The sequence below is a fragment of the Sardina pilchardus genome, chromosome 10 (assembly GCF_963854185.1).
Source record: "Sardina pilchardus chromosome 10, fSarPil1.1, whole genome shotgun sequence".
In the NCBI taxonomy this organism is placed as follows: domain Eukaryota; kingdom Metazoa; phylum Chordata; class Actinopteri; order Clupeiformes; family Clupeidae; genus Sardina; species Sardina pilchardus.
In genome coordinates, this window is record NC_085003.1 from 2,011,927 (window position 1) to 2,034,591 (window position 22,665).

Genomic DNA, 22,665 nt, shown 5'->3' on the forward strand with positions numbered 1-22,665 from the left:
TACTTTGCAAAAGTGTTGATGTGAAAAGATACGGCTATGAAAAAGTGTTAGAACCACTTCTCCAAGATTTAAAAACTTTGGAGAACGAGGGTGTCTATATCGCTTTGTTAGGCAAAACTCTTAGAGGTACAGTGCAGTGTGTTATAGCAGATAACCTGGGGGCGCACAGCATTACAGGCCTTAATGAAAGTTTTTCAAGCGAGTACTTCTGTCGGTTTTGCTTGGGAAAGGGTTGTGACATCAGGTCTAATTGTGTTGCATCTGGTGCTTTTAACCTTAGAACGGAAGAGACTTTTGTGGCACATGCAAAAGCAGCTATTGAGAGTGGGACTCATTGCTTTGGTGTGGAAGGTGAGTGTGTACTAACTAAAACTTTGTCTCATTTTCACATTGTGTCTGGGTTTCCTACTGATGTTGCTCACGATGTACTTGAGGGTATTGTTCCAGTTGAGCTTGCTCATTGCTTGTCATTAATGATATCAAAGAAGTTGTTTACGTTGGATGAGCTTAATAAAGCTATATTGGCTTTCCCCTATAAGTGGTCAGACAAAGCAAATAAACCTCATGTTGTGCAAAAGAGTCAATTAGGTAAAACTATAGGAGGCAATGCACATGAAAATTGGGCCTTGATTAGATTTCTCCCATTTCTGATTGGTGCTCAAGTCCCAGAGGATGAGCCAGCATGGCTTCTTTTGATGGATCTGAAAGACATCGTTGAGTTAGTCGTTGCTCCTGTGCATACAGACGAATCTATATCATATCTTGAAATTAAAATAGTTGATCACAGACAGCGGTATGACGAGCTTTTTCCAGGTGTTAGGCTTAAACCAAAACAGCATTTTCTCGAGCACTACCCTCACCTCATAAGGTGTTTTGGGCCTGTAGTCCAGCTTTGGACTATGCGTTTTGAATCAAAGCATAGTTTCTTCAAGCAGATTGTTAAGCATACAAGTTGTTTCAAGAATATACCTCTGACCTTGGCATCAAAGCATCAGTTTATGATTGCTTTTCACATCAAGTCACCATCCTATGGCAAACCTGGCCTTGATGTCTCTAATGTGTCTACTGTACCAGTTGATATACTGAGAGAGGAAGTAGCTGTATCTGTAAGGTCAAAATACCCAGATATATCTGAAGTGTGTCTTGCCCGTAATGCATCAAGAGATGGAATAACCTACAGTAAAGGTATGATAGTTGCCTATGGATCAATAAGTGGATTACCGGAGTTCGCTGAAATCATTCAGATGTGTGTGGTGAATGGGGAGTTGTTCCTTATGGTGAAATTATTGTGTGGATGGTATAGGGACCACTACAGAGCTTTTGAGCTTACCTCCTCACCGTCAAGAGAATTGAAGCTTGTGGCACTGGAAGAACTCACTGACTACTATCCTTTGGCTGACTATATGATCGGATCAAGTCGTTTGGTAACCTTAAAAAGGCACATCATCATAAAAGGTTAGTTAATAGGCCTACCCAAAACAAACTTGTAAATTCTGTGTGAAATCACACTTTTGCACTTCATCCTGATTTTTTTTTTTTTATCAGAAAAGCATGTACTATACTATATTGCCAAAAGTATTGGATCACCTGCCTTGACCCCCATATGAACTTCAGTCCCATCCTATTCTTAATTCTTTTGACCATTCTTTCAGAATGATGATTTTATATTTCCCTTTTTAGTCAACTTTAGCATGGTATCAAATACATGTGCCCCACACTGTGTGTATGTATGTGTGTGTGTGTGTGTGTGTGTGTGTGTGTGTGTGTGTGTGTGTGTGTGTGTGTGTGTGTGTGTGTGTGTGTGTGTGTGTGTGTGTGTGTGTGTGTGTGTGTGTGTGTGTGTGTGTGTGTGTGTGTGTGTGTGTGTGTGTGTGTATATATATATAGATAGATAGATAGATAGATAGATATACATTTATTTATACATTTATTTATTTCTTATCTTCACAGAACAAGACGAATAGAAGGATGAGCTCCCCAGCCTTTCTAAAAGTAATTCTGAGTGACAACAGTAGTCAGAGGTTGAGTTTTCCAACTGGACTGCCTGGATCTGTTTGTGAGCTAGTTTGTGAGGTACAAAGACAATGTGGCCTCAACTCCTCTTTCAGACTTCAGTTTATGGATTCTCTCTTTGGGAATGACTTCATGAATCTCACCTCAATGGATGAAGTGCAGGATAGAGGCACAATCAGATTGATTCCTTTGACACTTGGGACTTCACCTCCCCAGTGTTCTACCTCAGCAATGGCTAATCCTGAAGAACCCTCAGCCTCATCTGTACCAACCTCATCACATATCAGTGTCAATACTGATACACTCTCATCACCTGACTCATCCGGTTCAAGGTCAGTGTGGCCCAGCATCTTCTGTGTTCCTCAGTTCTCCTATGACGCAGAATTGAAACTGGAGCGAGGCAATGCAGCATACAGGGAGGACGGCACCCATCTTGTCAGTGATCCAAAACTGCGATCAAATATTCTAGAAGGTCTGATACAGGAGGTACTAAGATACAAGATGTATGTCAGTGACCGATACTGGAACGAAGTTGGAGAGGCCCTCATCATGAAGCATCCCTGCCTTACTGAACAAGGCTCAATTTCCGGATATGCCGGATGGAAGCAAAGCTTGAAAAACAAACTAGGCATTTACCGTACACATTTGAGAAAGCTGGGATGCCGTGAGGTGATGATGAATTCTATCAAAAACAAACCAGGGGGCAGAGCAAGTGCTGCCTTAGGAGTAAAAAAACCAAAGCGGTCTGAGGTGAATTACTGTCCTCCTTATCCTACCGGAGAATCTGAAACGAGTCTAGAGAAACTTAGGGTGGAGCTAGTCTCAGATGTTATGGTGAGACATAACCGAGAAGTGGTGCGGATGAAAATGGAGAAGACCTTTGCAATCAGGAGGTATGAGGTGGTACGTGACACACCCATGATCCAGGACTTCCAGCCCAGATGGCCAGCGCTCTTTGAAGTAGACGAGGTATGTCCTTTATGAAATATGGTTAGAGCATGGCTTTGTAAGTTATATTGGTTGTATGTTAAAGGGATGGTTCAGTATTTTACACTTAAAGCTCATTTTCTGGATTGCCTAGGATGCAAAAGAGTGGTTGACACCGAAATTTTGTTGATTGTTCCTGTCACAGCTTCCATCGTGTGTTATTTAGCATTTTGTAAATTACATTGTTCGGTTTTGGATTTACAAAACTGCAAATGACACACAGCAGAAACTGTGTTTTGCTGCCATACTTGATTAGGAACATCAGTGAACACTACTAAGCACCCTGTAAGTTGCACACTTTTCGGACGTGAACATTTAGGGTTCAGGATAACGCATGCCCATAGGAAGCCATTCTGAAGCTGGTAAAAGAGATTCTAAATGAGCCAAATAGTCAAGACAGGCACAATCATCAAATTTCGGTGTCACTGTACTGTTCTTCCTAGGCTTCTTCTCATTAGAGTGCATCTACTGTTATCCGGTTTCTTCTTATTATAGGCGATTATTCTTCTTCTAACGCTTTTTGTGCGTCTAATTCAGCTTCAACCGTTTAATGTAGAAACTTCATTCAAACTGCGCTGCGTAGGTCTTACTTAGGTCACTTCAGCTTTGTATTTTTCAACTGTGTAACATTTATACTTTTTGAACTATTAAATAAAAACTAGAAAATTTAATTCCATGGAAGGAATTACCATTGCATGTAAATGCAAACAGGTTGCTGTGTAAGCATTAGTTAAAAAGACAATAGATAACACTAAAGGACTGAAATTAAGTTGCCAAGTTCAAACAAGAGTTGCAAGCGCTGACACTTTGTTTAGTAGCCTACTGAAGTTCACCTATGTGCAGTTTCAATGTTCAAGTTAAATATGCACCAAAGTGCCTGTGGGTCGCTATACATTCATGCAAGATTCTGTCCAGTGTTCCACCAAACACACTATTGGCGGTTCGGAATGTGGCACTTTCGGAAGTCGAACCAAAAAATAGTAGGTTTCTCCTGTGAAAAGTTAATTTAACGTTTGATATTCATTTGCAATTAAAACAGCTGTAGGCTACAGTATAGGGAACCTAAGTCTCCGCCCCTTCCGGTCGCTCCATTGGACCTAAGATCAGAAAAAAATGAATGGTAGTCTATGGAGAAAGATTAATTATTTTCTGGTCCCGATCGTCTTGTGCCATGAATTACACATATGATGTTTGTCAATTTTAAAGACACATTTTCATGTAAAGACATTTGCAGTTCATGTAACGGGAGCAGGAATTTTACTACTGACCCTTGAGGTACAACAACAGACACACTAGATATATAAAACTCAGTTTTATTACAATGTAAAAACAGGCATATAAAAACACACACACATTTGTATATATGGGGCTCTACATTCATCTCGTAAATTTCAACATTGTGCAATATCGTAATTCCAGCGACTACAAACACATCAGTCACGTTAGTGACGTTAGCCCACTTCACAGGCGTCTCATCTGGCGTAATAATCAAGGGAAGTTCCAAACGTACCATGGGCGAAGTGATATCTGAAAATAGTCCCCATAGGCAACAAGCAGTAAGCAGTGTGTGATATCACTGCTCCCATGGTACGTTTGCAACTTCCTGTCCTTGGTTAGGCTACCTGTCTGACCAAGGCCCTTCGTCTCGGATTACTCAGTTTGGCTGAGCAGCCAGATCTAGTTAGACTGTTGGTTGTTCCAATCTTTTCCATTTGAGAATGATGGAGGCTACTATGCCCTAATTGGGCACTTTCAATGCTGCAGAGAGGTTCTTGTAGCCTATCCCTCCCCAGATCTGTGTCTTACATAACACTGTCTTGCAGGTCAACCTTGTGGCTTGGTTTTCACTCTGATATAGCCTACACCATCTTATGGAGGCTACTATGCCCTAATTGGGCACTTTCAATGCTGCAGAGAGGTTCTTATAGCCTTCCCTAGATCTGTGTCTTACATAACACTGTCTTGCAGGTCTACCTTGTGGCTTGGTTTTCACTCTGATATACACCATCAACTCTGGGAAGAGAAATGAAAGCGTAAGCGTCAAGTTCTGTCAGGAAGACTCAATTCTCATTCATTACTTTCGACCAATCATCAGTCTGCATCAGTCTTTAAAATGACACGTCTTTGCACCTGCTTTCCGCTTTCAGGTGCTGATTTTTCGATGGTCTGTTTGCAGGCATGATCAGTTTTTTACTTAACCAAACGTTACAGGTTGTGCCGTCTAAGTAGGCTATCTGCCTCACGTTGCTCATTCAGATCGTGTAATATATCAGCGCACGCATCCCAGTTTCTTCCAATGTTAATGCTCTCGTAACGTCTGAGGGTAAGGTAGGCTACATTGTTGCCATTGCGGCTCATAGGCTAACGTCACGCTGGTGTTATCAGACGAGGCAGATCCCACAGTGTTTTAAAGGCTCTCGCACGCTAGTCATGCGTAATGCACTTAAAAGCTGTTTCCTTCTGCCAACAGCCAGAAGGAGAAGAAGAAGAAGAAGCCGAAGCTAGTCATGCGTCTGAAGAGGAAGAAGAAGCCGAAGCTAGTCATGTGTCTGAAGAAGAAGAAGGAGAGGAAGGAGAAGGAGTAGGAGAAGGAGAAGAAGAAGAAGAAGGAGAAGGAGAAGAAAGAGAAGCTAGTCATGTGTCTGGTAGTCATTCACGTAGCCTAACTCTGTCTAATTAGCTCTCGTCGGAGAGCTAGGCTACTTTGTTGCCATTGTCGGCTCGTATGCTAACGTTACGGCGTTGTTATCGGATGAAGCAGATCCCACAACTTTTTGAAGGTTCTCTCACGCTATGTGTAAGCTATGCACCTAAGCTGTTTGCTAACCGCCAGAAGAAGGAGGAGAAGAAGACTAAGAAGAAGAAACTAGTCATGTGGTAATCATTCAACTCTGTCAAAATAGCTCTCGTTCGTCGGAGAGTTAGGTTGGCCACATTGTTGCCATTGTCGGCTCGTAGGCCAACGTTACGGCTGTTGTTATCGGACGAAGCAGATCCCACAACTTTGAAGGTTCTCACGCTATGTGTAATGCACCTAAGCTGTTTGCTAACCACCAGAAGAAGGAGGAGGAGGAGGAGGAGAAGGAGAAGAAGATGCAGCTAGTCATGTGTCTGTAATCATTCAAACCCTTCGTTTCGCTGCTAGGTTACTCTTCCTTGCTGGAAGGTGCAGTGCACTGGGGTCTATGGGGAAAACGCTTCCTCAATCGTTCACGTGACGTGCTGTTAGCGTACAGCTGAGTGTAGGTCTCGTCTGCGAGGCTATTCCATATGCACCTGAAGGCGTAGTTTAAAATGGTCTTAGAATTTTTTCATTTTTATTAATTGTTAAATTCATGACGTGCAGTCAGTGCTCTTGTTTTTAAATTTTCATCACGATTGTTTGCAATTTATCATTTAGTCATTCGGTTAAATGTAACATCATGCGGGCCTGTGGCCTACGTTTGCTGACTAACCAAGGGGAACGCACATGCTGCTCTTACCTCCTCCCAGAAGGTTATGTTCATCAGGGTTGTTGTATAGTTTGTTTGTTTCTATGCCAGATTAGCTGGGGCTTACGTCCTAGCTATTCTTTCTGGGGTCCGACGTTACCTTGCAAAGGTCTGGTGGTGGTTTTTCAGCTCAGCTAAACCTTAGTTTAATCTTAATGGAACGCTATCTTACTTCAGTCACTTCGCACAGCCGGCACTTATGCACTGAGTTAAGTTGCAAACATTATAGTCACATACGCACCGCCGCCCCTGGTCAGCTTCTGCAAGCTCAAACCACGGCACATCTAGCCACAACAATTGGGCTTTGTTCGCAGTCAGTCGAAATCCAATTTTTTGCTTATCTGGATTGTATCTAGCTTGAATTTTGTGTAGTCTGAACGGCTCAAAACCGCATGAAAGGCGAATTTTTATTTATTTATTTTTATTTTGCCAATGCTAATTCGCACCAAATACGAAGGTGGTTTCAATTTCACCTATCGGATATGACTCAATCTGAACAGTTGAACCACTTGAGTAGGATTTCAATGTGCCCTTTTTGTCATTTGCACTGTATCAAACAATTGCAACGTAATTCTGAGTGGCGGAAGCGATTGAGATTTTGTTTCAGCACGTGCGCCAGGCCCGTTGCGGTGTCATGCGCGTGTCATCTCTGCAAAGAAAAAATCTCGGATATCGTAGTTTCCTCCGTTTCTGACACTTTCTCACAAACTAAGGTATTTACACCGCGGCTACGCATAGTAAGTTGGAAAATTAAAAAAATTGAATCGGCTTTAATCCATGACTACTTGGTTGCGTACAACTCTACCTAATGAATCCAGGCGTGTGTAATTTATATCAGTTCTGAGCATTGCACGCCAAGATCGGATGAGATCACATGCAATATGCAATGAGAAGATCAGATTCTGATCGGATGTGCAGGATATCGGATTTCGACTGCGTGCGAACAAAGCCAAAATACCTCTGCAATATCACTTCTTAGTATGCACAACACTTGCCAATCGACATCGACATATAGGCCCCCATCATAGACAACTCCGGCAGTTGTCTCGCATCGATCGAATCGCTCGATCGAATTGCATCGTTCAATCAGCACTAAGCCACGGGTGCTTGCACCACATCCATGTATCGTAACCGAGTTACGAAAGCTCAGAGCATGTATCGAGTCATGGACAACTCCGGCAGTTGTCTCGAATCGAATCGCTCGAATCGAATCGCTCAAATCGAACCACATCGTTCAATCAGCACTAAGCCACGGGAGCTTGCACCACATCTGCACCACATCCATGTATCGTAACCGAGTTACGAAAGCTCAGAGCTTATGCAAGCTCCCGATCTTGTTTCAATCTCTGCATATGCCAACGCTGGTTATTATGCTCATCTATTCACTCGAGAGAACGTGTCTCCCTGAGCTGCTGTTACGTGCCTTTAATTCAAAGGCATACATTTCTGTGTACGGGGTTTACAGGAGGTCTTCCCCTATCTACATTCATGAGATTTATGAACTTGTTGCTAACTTTACTTATGCTGCCCTCATCTTATTTTGGGGGTGTCTTCCAAGAGCAAGGTGAAAAGGCGTGGCTCACACTTTTCCGTCTTGCCCTTGGCTCTGTTTAGCTTGACTCTGTTGCAGGATATGGCTCGCCCATCCCATTTCGTTAGGGGTTGATATTAAATTGATCATAATCTGCCATGAAAACTGTGCCCTTCGTGACAAATTCTGGAAAGTTTGTCTTCATCGTGTCTACATATTTGATCTATTTATCATCTTGTCTTGCAACTTCGGTAGTCATTGAACCAGAAAAACGTATCGACTTCCCAAACTCCAATCTTTTGCTCTTAAAGCTCTAGCCACAAGACTCATGTCTATCCTCAGTAGCCTACTGTTGACTGTTTGAATGATGAAGACTGCTCTGCAGCAATGAGTTTTCGTAATATATGTACCTTTTCTAGCAAATGTCTGGTGGTGGTCATTTCAATTAATCATACTCTACCTGGTTCATCTGTGCTTGTACAGGGTCCGGGCTTCGGCTCGACCGCACTTGCGTGGCTGGCGTTTATGGCGACTCCGCTTCGGCATGTTGAGATCAGATCAGGCCTTCTGGGCCTCTAAGCCGATCAAACATCAACTCTTGAGACATGTCATTGAATTACTAGCATCAGCATACGCAACGGCAAGCTGTTCCTAATGCGCCGACCATGAGCATCTGCAACCACAAGCTCTGTACCCGATGCACTGACCCCAAGTATTGCAACTTCAAGTGCTGTCCTGCTGCACCGACTCCGAGCATCTGCAACTGCAAGCTCATTGCCCAGCATGTCATGCTTCACCCTGAACCTTAGAAATGCGTAACTGCTCTGTTTTCTTCGTTTATCACCAGCCTACGTCACAGGCTAGGCAAAAATTCAGTCTAGCTTAGGAGATTTGCTATAGTCTTGATTATCGCAATTGGCTCTATTGTCAAGATCTTTTTACATAGTCTCGCTTTCGTGATTCATTTCCCAGATTCAACAGGATAATGTCATGCACCGTTTAATATTATGCTCTATTTCAGAAGGATGACCAATCTAAGCATTCGTGGTGGGTATCTATTTTCTTATTCTTTTGGGGAAGGCTCCGCCCCCCTGCCGTCATTCCGGCAGGATCTGCAAGGGTCTGCACACACAGTGACCTGGACTGAGGACGGGGCCTATGCCAAAGACTCTCATTGCTGCTTGTGTCATTCGTAAATCCTTTGATGGATTAAAACATATGTTAACTTTCATCATGCCTGTCCCCGAGTCTTTCTGATAGAACTTGAGTGCATCCTAATCATGTCCAATGAATTCATTTAGGCATGATTGGACTCCAGTCAAGTTGTAGACATTGTGATCTCCTCAGAAAAGAGTTTTTTAGACAAAGTGTAATAAAAAAAAAAGTATTTATCTATTATGAAGATTAAACTGGCACAAGTTTATGAGGATATCTATAAAGGGGGAAAAAGTCCCATTCACCTGTAGTGTGATAATTGTGCCACTTATTGTGGCAATTTTCAGGACTTACATCCTGGTTAGAGATTTTGGCACACATCCCACATTGTTCAATGGGGTTATAACATTTGAGATGTTCTCAACTAAATTAACAGCATACACTAGGACCTAGACTAATTATCAAATAACACCAATGGATTAATTATTCAAACGTATATTCAACACCCACTACTGGAGAGAGAAAGCAACGTGCAGTTTTAGAATGATGAGGCATTAAGGGGCATCAAGTACATACTTAAATGCAATGATTATTCCACATTTTTTATATTGCATTTCAAGTTGGCCCAAACAGTCCTGACCAATTGAATCATTACATAAAAGTGCCTTCAAGATCCACAACAATAAAACATGTCATTACCACTGTCATACTCACTAAATATGACATCTTAAATCTTGAAATTTAATAATGCACTCAAATATTTCCTTACTCGAAAATAATGCTCCTGCTCCTCCTTTGAAAAACATTATTACACTCTGAAAAAACAACACGGGTAACTTGATCAGCCACAATAGGGGAACGTAGTCTTCCACAATGCAAAACATTGGGTAAACATTTGGATAAACATCCTGCTCTTTTATGACTATTTTCTAACATCAAGTGTTTTAGATCATTAAATCTAGTTTATCTGTTTATTTCTTGTTGAATAACAGGTCTGCTGCTCAGTCTATTCTGTCCTTTTTCCACGTCAAGTAAGTGGGTAACAACCATAAATAATTCACATCTTCTCATTTCACTATAGCAACAAGGGCAGCAGACCAATGAAGACTCCTCTATACATCCTATTATGCGAAAAGGCTTTGGATTCACAGGAAAAAAGTGTTACACTAGTGGAACAGACATGCACAAAGCCTACCAGCCACTTAAACCTTCTACTAACAAGTACCTCCAGAAAAAATGGGACCAGACATACTATGAAGAGCACCGCAGTAAGGTATAACTTTGAGGTTATAAGGTCTTTTGGGCCCCCACCGTCAACTTCAAGGCAGCGCTGCCTGGAAAGGCACCAGAGTTAGTAGGGTTAGGATAAGGTGGCTTGAAGTCTACGGTGGCAGCACTGCCTTGAAGTTGATGGTGGGGGCTCAAAAGACCATCAAGCAACTGTGTGTATATGTCTGTATATTTGTGGTGACGTGGTACCTAATGAATATTTTCAAATATTTCAATACAGGTCAAAAACGCAAAATCAGTTGTTGACACCAAAGGTATTGAGACACCCTTGCATGTTCATCTGAAACTGAAAAAGTTACAGGTAGGAGCTATGAATTTTTAACTGTCTTAACCACAGCATAAATATCTTCAAAAGGTTGGGATGGTAAATGGTAAAAATATGTTTTGGGTGAGATTTCTATTGCAAGCAATATATATTATATTTTATGATCTATCTTCTGAATGTGTGCGTGTGTGTGTGTTTGGTAAGGGGGCCTGGCCTTTAACCATTGTGTTTGTAAAGGTATAATTCCAGGTTTGCTGTATTAAGCGTCACAAGTGATTCGTTTTTCGTGTGAGAAGTTACAGGAGGAAAAACTGGCCGTAATTGAGAGGGACAACCGTCTCCTCTCCTCCAGATTGGCTGATATTATGCGGTCAAGGGGACTGGTGGACCACAGGAATTATTACTCTGAACACAGGTTGGTGTTTTAGGTGGAGGTACAGTTATTTCAAAAGTATTTCAGAACAGTTCTCACCAAAGATTCTAGAACAGAGCAAGATAGATCACTGGCCGGATAATACATTGGATATGTTGAAGTACATTCTAAAGCTCTATGGGCGCCATTTTGGTAAGCTCAGGTGTCGTCACAGACGCTGGGCACCGTGGGAATCTTATGGCGCTGACCCTAAAAAATGAACAATATTTATTCTGTAAAGCTATTTGTTAAAATTACGAGAAACCTGTCAGACCGCGCCATGTCTAGACTAGTTAACTATATTGCATAAAGACAATATATTTAATATTTTCGAGGGTATAAATTAGGCTAGGCTGCAACCTTTGTCATTCAGCCGAAGTTCAATATAGCGGTAGGTCTATTGCTCACAAGTGTGTGATATCCTGTTAAATGTGTTAGATGTCATCTTGAGTGAGTTCACGAAATGGTTGTGTCGCTTTAAGGGGAACTGGGGGTTGGAGTTTACGTGTGTGCGTGCGTGTGTGTGTGTGTGTGTCTGCGGTTCCGAGAGTGAAGTTGCACATAGTTATGTGTGGTGAATTGCACTGTAGCCTATGACTTGTGGCGTTACAGCAACTCGGTTGCTATTTGCTTAATAAATAAAGCTCTGAAGTACCATCAAGTGTCTGGAGTAGGCTATCACAATATGATAACAAATTTAACAGGATAACTAATTTGTCCCTTAGAAGCGCACATAAATTATAAATATTCAGCTTTCACCAAATGAACTAAATTAAGTGTAACAACCACGAGGTGCCGCTTTCGACAACATCAAAATCGGAAATCCTTAAATAAACTGTCTGATAGACTGTATAGTGTATGGATAGAACTGCTATACTAAACATACCTTAAACTTTGTCAAACTATTTTATGTCCCAACTGTATGTGGCCACGACACTTTGCGCACAGTAGAGATAATAAGGGAGCGATGAGCAACAGCTTCACGGTCTATGAACGACACAGCACACAGTAGCCAATTATGAAAAAGACAGATACCGTTAGAGTAGTAGACCAAGTTAAATAAGGATACGGCTACTGCTTCAACACTCACCCCCGGGACATCTCAACCATAGTGATTGGTAATGCACCAGTGGCCGTAAACAAAGGTTAACTTAACCTACGGGTAGAAAAAAAAGAAAAATTATGATAGTATAACGTAGCTAAGTTAGTTTGCCTGCTAGCTAGCTTAACAGTATCTCCCAAAGGGAATTGATGTGATCTATTGTTTTATTTCTCATTAGGTTAGTGCTTAAAATGATTGTTTTATACTGTTTTATGGATAATATTGGTATTCTCCCTATTTTTGTAATTGGTCACTGTTAATTTAATTTGTATTGTTATTTATTTGTATGTCGCTTTGGACAAAGGCATCTGCTAAATAACTATAACTATAACCATAACCATCTATTAACCAGCGCAATAACTATTATCTGACTAAATAAAGGCCTATACCTCCTTATTCAGTGGAAAGTTGAAAAATAATAAATCGTGCCTTTCACACGGCCAGATCATTAACGAGTAAACAAAAAAAAAAACAGCTGTTTAGGTGGGTTTGTATGATTGGAACTGTGTCTGAAATGTTGCGCTGAGCTTACCAATAATCTTTTGACGCAACTGATCCATCTTGCTCTGTTCTAGAATCTTTGGTTCTCACTATCTCAGCATCAAACCATGGAAATCAACTTGAAGCTGTCATACAATGTCATGATTATGCATGCAACTTATATACCCTATACAGTCTCATGACTCTTTTCCCGACTTTATTGATGGGACAGAGAGCAGACAGGAAGCAGGTGGGAGAGAGAGACAGTGGCTGGGTTTCAGTAGACAGGTCATTTGCTCAACTTTTTGGGCCTAGTTTTCTGTCAAAGTTTTCTCAATGGATTTCTGGTCAGAACCCCTATTGAAACAGATTAAGACTTGGGGCATGTTAATTTTTGTCCAAAAATTCAAGATGGCCGCCGTATGGACAATTCCATATCAGTTGGAACAGGTCCGACACCATGGTCCTCAGTTTTTCCTGATTTTTGGTCAAAATGTTCCTCCATGTCTCATTAGAGGAAAACCAAAAATTTAGCTTGGTATCTTGTTTAGTTTCTGAGATATGGCTCTTCAAATGTGGATAGACGTGTCCTAAAAAAAGGCTGAAAATGCCTGTATTTAATGAGCACCACTTTTTTTAAAACCCCTCTCCTGTCTTAAGCCTACCATATTATTTTCTAAAAATTTGAACACTGGGGCAGTACCCTGTTTAGTTGTCCAATATCACAAAGGAATTATAGTCCTTCCCACCATTGAAGACTTATTCATCGAAACAAACCCATATTTTTTTAAAAGCAATGAAAAACAAAAAAACTGTTTTTGTTCTCTTATGGTCATGAATGGATAGCACTCACATTTTTAAAACTTTACATATATATAGTCCTTGAGTAAGAGAACATGTTGAAAAAAAATTGAGATGGTATGTTTTCGTAATTCGAGGCTATGGGCCTTCAAAGATGGCCAAAATGGTGTTTTTTCCTAAAAATGCCAATTTCATTGCCTTTTTTCAAGGACAAGATGAAATGCAAATCCAACAGTTCTTTTCTCCTGCAATAGTATGCCACTTTGTAGACCATGTGAATGTGGTAGATCCGACCTGTCCATTTTAATATCCCCTCAGTACATGTCTGAAGTTAGAAAAAATGAAAAATTGTCTTGGCTGAAGGAGGTGTTGGTTCGATTTTTATGAACCTCTTAGAAGGACAATATGGGGTTTAAACCCATTTTTTTCTGTTTGAGGACTCGGAATGCCATCCTATAAACAGGATATAAATGTTATATCCCATTTTTACTCTTTATTGACCCCTTAGAATATGTTTAAAAGTTGTCAAAAATGAAAAAGGCGACTAAATTGAGGGGCTTAAAATGGCCAAGTGGATCAAGTCACACAAGGCTAAAAATGTAATATAAGACAGATGAGATACTGAGGGAGAACGCTGTGAAATGTATAACCCCTGTTACGATGGCCTTTGAACCCACTGTGTTAAATGGAGCACAGCGTTAGTTCAGGCAGGTCACGGAGTCTCGCTAGCCTCCCTGAATGGCCCAGCTGACTGTCAATCTAGTCGCCCACATAGATTAAAGTTTTCCGTCGCTACGACGGATTTCCGTCAACCGGAGGCGCTAGAGGTCAATCGTGAGATTGATGCAGATCCAGGGAGAAAATAATTGGGGGGGGGGGGGGGGGGGTGCGGCGCGATCTCCCTTGCAAGCTGCAGTGATGGTTACACCTCTTGTTGAACCCTGTTTTGTGATAGGCCTGTGTTTTAGCCTATGTTAAAATCTTCGTTGTGCGCAAAATAAATAAATAAATAAATAAATGCGTTCGTGCAACTGCGTTGATGAACATTAGGCTTCTACTAGGCTTAGGCTGCTACTACTAATAATCATCATCATAATTATACAATAATAAACGAAAGAAAGGCCAATTGAAACAGATGAAAGAACAGTCTTGATTTATAGCTTTGGAGCCGCATGCTTAACCCATTAGGCTTTTGTCGGTAACAAGCTTTGCAGAAGTTCAGGAAAGCTGTCGTTTTTTCAGTTTAATTAGTCTATGATTTGGGCTAATTATTCTTCATAAAAGTAAAATGAAAATAAACAGTTGTTTCGCCAGTTGTAATTGTAAGCTAGAATAGCATCAGGACAGACATCCACGCACTAGCTGCGCAAAGTTCTGCGTTGTTTGCGATTACTTCTTTTCCGCACTTGCTGTGTAGTTCCCCGATCTCATCAAATTAGGCTACGTAGAGGTCGGCAGTGTTGGGGAGCTTAAAGATGAATAGTCAAAAAGAACATGGATATAGCCTACTTTCGGTCATTATTAATAGCCTATTAATAGAGTCGGGTGCGCCCGAAACGCAGAGACAGACAACGGAAAAGTGTGTGTCTGCGCCACTATTAGGCTATCCAACTGTTTAGTGTGACTGCTCATTTCTCTAAAAATGATTATAATAAGCCAACAAGGTTAATTTATACAATTCAAAAGAATGCAGTAGGCTATCTATGTCTATAGGCTACAGTTTGCCTAATTTGTCTTCTTCAAAGAGAAAGTCGTAGGTCCGTTTCCAATAGGCTAAACGAAACTTATAGGCTATAATAGGAGTCCTATGACTGACGCGTGTTCTTATAAAAACGTCTTGTCTTCCAGTTAATATTCTTGAATGTTTATTGTATCAAACAGCACAGTTCTCATACAATTGACACGACCAACACGGTTAGAAAAACCGTGGAACTCCTAACATTCGTGCCGTACATCACGTTCTTACCCAAAAACTAAAATGTCTTAAAGTGACATGCACCTAATTAAACAACATGTCACCTAATCACACTAAGTAAAGTTACACCAAATTATATCCTGACATCAGAAAACATCAGAATTCTTTAGCATATTACATTTCAAATCAATTATTCCAAATCTTCAATAACAGAGGCCTATCTGACAGTTAACCTATAGCTGTGAGTTTTAGTTGTTTTCATGCATGTCTGATAACAGGTGAGGAATGTTTTGGAGACATACATGTATTTTAGGCATAATGCTGGCCCTAATCTCTGTCTGAAAGTGCGCAGAATTTATGCATTTACATACCAGTATTTAATACATTTTCTCAGGGGTGACAGTGACACCCCCCAACCCCCTTTGTTTTTTTTGGGGGGGGGGGTGGGGGCAACGGGCTATGGCTGGCCCTCGGAGCACTCTTAATAAGCAACAGTCTGCAGTATTGAATAGCTTGGCCTACTTTAAAATGTGTTACTTGTAAACGGAGGGTACAGTCTGTATGGCCCTATTTTACGTAGGTCTACGCTAAGGCCCTTTGATTTGCATCACTTGCGTGTGTCAATTTTTTTTTTTTTTGGACAAAACATTTTCAGTCAGATGAATTTTTTTCACTTTAATCCATGCGCCCAGCTGATTGCCAGCTGATTGCCAGCTGAGTGCCAGCCGGCCTAGCCTTGCTTTCATTGGTGGAGATCATTCAGGGCGCTTATTTAAACTGCCTTTGCCAATCTGCTGCCATCTGCTTTTTCTGCAATTTTGCCACCCACCTCCTCCCCTTAACCCCCTCATACTTCTGACTTATCAATGTTGTGTCATTGATGTTTGTTCTGTTCTGTACCCCATGGGGGGTTTATTGCTGCTCTCCCTGCCTTGGGCTTTCCATGTTTGAACATGGAAGGGCAGGGGGCCCCCAGAACAGAACATACCGCCAAGAATGTATTTCATGCAATAGTAAATAAAAATATTTTATTGACAAAGTGGTCCTGACTGAACTGAGGTTAAGGGCTAAAAACCACCAACCACCAATCCGGTTGTCTCCAACTTTTTCATATCTCTTAATACCTCCTTCAGCCAAGACAATTTTTCATTTTTTCTAACTTTAGACATGTACTGAGGGGATATTGAAATGGACAGGTCGGATCTACCACATTCACATGGTCTACAAAGTGGCATACTATTGCAGGAAAAAAGAAATGTTGGATTTGCATTTCATCTTGTCCTTGAAAAAAGGCAATGAAATTGGCATTTTAAGGAAAAAACACCATTTTGGCCATCTTTGAAGGCCCATAGCCTCGAAATACGAAAACTTACCATCTCAATTTTTTTTTCAACATGTTCTCTTACTCATGGACTATATATATGTAAAGTTTTAAAAATGTGAGTGCTATCCATTCATGACCATAAGAGAACAAAAACAGGTTTTTTGTTTTTCATTACTTTAAAAAAATATGGGTTTGTTTTGATGAATAAGTCTTCAATGGTGGGAAGGACTATAATTCCTTTGTGATATTGGACAACTAAACAGGGTACTGCCCCAGTGTTAAAATTTTTAGAAAATAATATGGTAGGCTTAAGACAGGAGAGGGGTTTAAAAAAAAGTGGTGCTCATTAAATACAGGCATTTTCAGCCTTTTTTTTAGGACACGTCTATCCACATTTGAAGAGCCATATCTCAGAAACTAAACAAGATACCAAGCTAAAATTTTGGTTTTCCTCTAATGAGACATGGAGGAACATTTTGACCAAAAATCAGGAAAAACTGAGGACCATGGTGTCGGACCTGTTCCAATTGATATGGAATTGCCCATACGGTGGCCATCTTGAATTTTTGGACAAAATTTAACATGCCCCAAGTCTTAATCTGTTTCAATAGGGGTTCTGACCAGGAATCCATTGAGAAAACTTTGACAGAAAACTAGGCCCAAAAAGTTGAGCAAATGACCTGTCTACAGTGGCGGTTGCTGCTCATTGGAATAGGGGAAGCTCTGATAAAAATGGTCAACTATTAAATTATTATTATTGCTGCTATATTGTTATTTGAGGGGGAAATATATCCTAAACAGAATAGACCAAACAGTAGCCTGACAATTTTGCGGTGTTTATCCAATATTCATCTAGCTTTTCCTGCACTGAGACCAGCCCACTCCGTAGTGCCATCGAAGTCCAGTGAGGCCGAGCCTCTATGGGGATTTTAATGGATCTTGTCGTCACAGCAATGCATTAGACGTGCGAAATCACGATAGATGACAGGCAAAACCTTGTTGCAAAACGAAACTATAACGATATAGCCATGAAGTTGAACACGTTTTTAGCATGTTCTAGTTGGAATATTAGGCTTGCTAATATAGCTCATAATAGGCATTATTTCATGCAATTTTCCGTGATATTTTAGAGGAGGCTGAGCCTCCCCTGCACTCAATGAGCAATCGCCTCTGCTGAGTTTGGGAAATGACTTCAGACCAGACACCTAATAGGTCCCTATGGGCACTACACCCAGTGCTATCCCCCCCCCCCCCCCCCCCCCACACACACACACACAATTTATGTTGTTAGCTATGTATACACATTTGTAGTCAAATGAACAAATGTAGCCAAGTTAAATTGATAGACGATTAGTAACCGATCAATTGTTATGTCCTCCAAAATTATTGAATGGGCTTTTTACAGCGGCCTCCACATATGACTGATAGATATTTTTTGATGTCAGAGCATTTCATTGATTGGTTTAAATCGGGAAGAGGATTTCAGATAATGTAGCAAAAACTGCTTCAGAAATGATCTCCCACCCAACCGATAATGTTGGCTAACTACATGGTTCAACAGCAGACTACCATGATTGTCAGTCAGCTTATAATTTTATCTGTACAATTTAATTGGCTTGTCCATGCTTATTAGGTAGCAACAAATATCCCAGCCTTTTCCATTCTCAGTATCATGTATTTTGACAAAGCAGTTTCGACATAGCCTATAGCTTAATCTACTTACTTTATGAACACCGTAAATATTAGCGTGGTTACTAGGCAATATGGTGTATTTCTAGTCAGCTGTTTACTTAAATACCAAGTATAAGTTTTTTCCCTGTATTTTCTGTATTGGCACTAAAAGTCTAAAAGGACTGCTTAAAAATTACCCTTTTGCAACCAATTTTCTGTCATAGGTCTCATAAATCACATAAAACATTCATAAACGTTCCTTTCTGACCAATACTGTGTGTAAATGTAGTGACCAATTTAACCTGGAAGTGGCCCTTTAAGATTACAATTTTACAATCCAATCCAATACAACTGCATATATTTCGGGATCACATTGTGTATTTTAGGTTAATGATAATTTTCATTTTCAGCAGTCTAAACACAGAAAGAAGACGAGAAGAGTTTTTGCAAGTGAGTTGCGAGAACCAGGCTATCCTACAGAGAATAAGAGCGTGCGAATCTGATTACTGCCGGCAACGGTGGCAAGAAAGCTGGAAGAATATAGAGCACCAAAGGGATGACATTGCAAGGTATCCACGTAAATTGGCAAAGAAAAAAATAACATAAATGTGGCATCCAGGAATGCATAGCCATTTGAATCATGGAATTCCTTATCATCAGTGCTCTTACAACTGTAATCCTAACCTTCAGTAGGCACAGGGTGTGAGGTGCATGTATGTCGATGACACAGTAATCTATGTTCAGCCAGACTTCACGGCAACACACCAGTCACATGTCACATCAACAGGTACATAAATGGTTGGTTAACTCACACTTGCATCTCAATGTTAAGTCTGCATGTTTTTTTGTATTTTTTAGAAAGACACACACTGCACCAGACTGTGACCCCATTAGTCTGTATTTCTGGAGAGATCATTCAAACAGTCTTACATATTGGGATATATCTTGGGATTATTCTTGACTCCACTTTTTCTTTCAAAAAACATGTGAAATTAGTATAACATTATGTGGTAAATTTGAAATACATCGCCTATAAAATGTTAGCCTGGTCCTACCATACTCTTGTACATTCATAATGTACAGAGAGTCTGGCACTTTCCATTGTGAAACATGAACTTCCTTGAATGCGGACACTCTGATGTTTAAAACTATTGGATCTGCCATAACCAATTGCAAACGTTTGGTTGTGACGTGACATGCTCAAACTAGCGCACAACCTCAACGTCATCATTCTCGGCTACTCCCTCTGTTCGCTGATTGGACCTGCACAACTTTGTGTTGAGAAAACCCACGAATATACCGCAGACCCAGGCTGTGTCTGAAACATAAGTACACACGCTGTGTGCATTTTCCGGAAGTTACGTCAGAATAGACTGTTCGAAAGTCAAGCGCTCTCACTAGATGGGTACTTCGTTTGGCGTGATTTCCAAGCGTGCATCGATGCATCTTTTTTGGCCTCAGATATCCCATAATCCATTGCGCAGCGCAGGTCAAGCTCCACACGTCATGCAAATCGTCAACACACCCCCCCAGGTGACGCCAACTAGTTTGTGCTGTCCAAATGTAGGTAGGGACGCATACTGAGGAGCAAGCTAACTGAGACGCTACTGGAAAGAAGGTACTATCCAGCGTGCGCGCTTGACTTTTGGACACAGCCCCAGACGACGTAGCGAAGGGAAATGAAAAGTGAGCGGAAGTACTTAAGGTGGAGCCAGGCTAATCTTTACTGCTTTTATATATGGAATCTTGATCAATTTCATCTGAATCTTTTTTTAACTTTAATTTAAGCCTACAAAAATCTTCAATGTTGAAGTGGAAGCAGATTTACACAAAGTAATGTTAAAGGAATAGTTCGGAATTTTGGACATAGGACCTCATTTCCAACTTTGCCGAGGTGATATAGGTCGGTGGAGACAGTTTTTATTGCGTTTAACCCCTTCCTTAAGTTGCAGCGTTCCCCCTTGCTAATGCTGGTTCTGAGCTAACGCATTTCAACGGTAACATCCAAAACAGTCTTACTCACTCCACAGCACACCTGAGACAAGTAAATTAAAACGTCAGACTATCGATGTACATGTCCGTGTTGATAGAATAATTTTAGAAATAAAACTAACCTTGCAACTCAATGATTTATTACATTTTGAGGGACTAGTTTCTCAATATCAATCCGTTACTGCCATACAGGGAACAAATTAGGCTATTGCAATGCGATGCAAGGTTCTAACATTGTTCTATCAACACAGGCATGTGCATCGATAGTCTGACATTATAATTGATTTGTTTCGGGTGTTCTGTGGAGTGGATTAAGACTGTTTTCAGTGGCAGGCTGGATGTTACCGTTGACTTGCGTTATCTCGGCACCAGATTAGCAACAAATGAACGCTGCAATTTAAGGAAGGGCAGAAATTCACTGAAAATGGTCTCCACCGACCTATATCACCCCGACTAAGTTGGAAATGAGGTCCTATGTCCAAAATTCCGAACTATTCCTTTAATTAATTAAAAAACATAATGCAAAATAAGTATTCACTTTGGCATCAAAGAGGGAGAAGAAAGACCAAATTAAATCGATCCATTATAGAAACAGTAAAAGGAGAAATATCCAAGGGAGAATGCAATGATAAGCTGGAAACACTGAATCCTATTCTCTCTCTTTGGCTTTTGAGCAGTTAGACATGTGAACACTTCTAACTGTATAGGAATTTGTATTTTATTAATGTTGATGCTGGCATTTCTACCTGATGGTAATTCTGTCATCTGCTTGTGATGTGAGTGATGAATTTAGTTTCTGTGGGGGTTGTGTTTATGTCCAGCTTTTGTTTGTGTTCTTCTTTGTGTTGGTGTTTTTGTTTTTGCCTACATGATGGATGGCTTGTCTTGTGTTGTTGTCTCCTTAAAGGGAACATCCAGTGTTATGGGTTTTAGACATGTTAAGTATGACCATAAGCTAGAGTCATGGACGAGGGGTGACCCTATTCAGATCCAAAGTATGCCATTTTAATGACATTAAATGAATTTAAGACTCGATAAGTCTATTGACGCATCATTACGCATCAGGGGGGTATTCCATCAACCCAGCTAACCGTAAATCGCGGCTAACTTTGATAAGCCTCGCTAATTTTAGAGAGAGTTCGGTTCCATTACTCCCGCTAACAGGAATCTCAGCTGAGTTGCTGGGGTAACATATGCTTCTGAACTAACCTGGTCGGTGGCAGGCTAACTGCCGAGCTAAATTAATCTGTGTTGCAAAAAAAAAAACACCAGTCGGAAAACGAGTCCCAAAAGTTGGTTCCGTCAACCTGTGCTTTCGTCACCTGTAGCCTACAACTTAAAAAATAGAAGGAGAAACTTTTTTCCGACAGTGTTGCAAGCATTGATTAAGGCTACCTATTCGCTAGTTTCAAAGAATTTCTGAAAATTATGCAACTTACATTGTTTGAACTTGATCAGTGTGTGGTCCAAGGAAACGTGCGGCTCTCATGGTGTCTTGCGCAGCGTGACAGGACATCAATCGAGTTATGTTTTGCGTGTTCTCGGGTTCGGTTCCAATGCGATGAATTTACAAAGGCTATGTTAACACATTAATAATGCTAGTTTAGTTATAGGCTACTCTTTAATGAAAGGCATATCACTATTGATAAAGGGTCATGTACAGTAGGCTAGCTTGTTCAGTGACAGTAGACAGGCTGTCAGTGGGCTATGCAAGGCAAGCCAGCCTATAGCCTAATTCTGTAACCTTTTAAAGGCTATAATAATTAAAACGGCTTCATATAGTCTATTGATTAGGCCTAGGCTATAGTTCATGGATATCAAATCAACTGTATTACACAAATTAAATATTAAATGACAAATTGAAAGCCAATATTGCATTTCAAATAATTATTATCACAAACACTTTGGCAGAACTATATGCTTATGGGAGACAATAGGCTAGGTTTTCTCCCAATACTCCCAGGACCATACTAATTTATTTTATGACCACCGAAAAAATATTTCAGAGTGAACCCTTTTAATCTGCAAACGTAGGTTATCTTTATTGTTGAATTGCCTATGCCAAAGTTGTTTTGAGTTTAAATAGCCTACTTATTCACTCGTTTTGTTCAGAGTGAAGAAAATCAAAGTCCAAAATCAAACCATTATAATTAGGCGATTTACAGTAGCCTACAATTTCGTTATCATCCTTTTATGTAGGCAACTATCTATTTTTTTCACTCGGTGTTCAATTTGA

General features: G+C 40.6%; 1 protein-coding gene across 3 annotated transcripts; it reads left to right on the forward strand.

Annotated features, from left to right (window-relative positions):
- Positions 1–306: 306 nt before the first annotated feature.
- LOC134094043 (uncharacterized protein CFAP97D2-like) lies at positions 307–22,090 on the forward strand. Of its 3 annotated transcripts, XM_062547413.1 has the most exons (7): positions 307–351; positions 1,304–1,455; positions 1,951–2,982; positions 10,259–10,450; positions 10,688–10,768; positions 11,029–11,147; positions 18,848–22,090. In XM_062547413.1, exons 3-7 carry the CDS (start codon positions 1,969–1,971, stop codon positions 19,041–19,043), a joined length of 1,602 nt encoding a protein of 533 aa, XP_062403397.1. In that variant the 5' UTR covers positions 307–351; positions 1,304–1,455; positions 1,951–1,968; the 3' UTR covers positions 19,044–22,090. The 3 variants fall into 3 exon arrangements, with proteins under 3 accessions (XP_062403397.1, XP_062403398.1, XP_062403399.1); XM_062547414.1 differs by lacking the exons at positions 307–351; positions 1,304–1,455 and having other exon boundaries at positions 1,948–2,982; XM_062547415.1 differs by lacking the exons at positions 307–351; positions 1,304–1,455; positions 1,951–2,982 and having other exon boundaries at positions 9,868–10,450.
- The last annotated feature ends 575 nt before the right edge of the window (positions 22,091–22,665 follow it).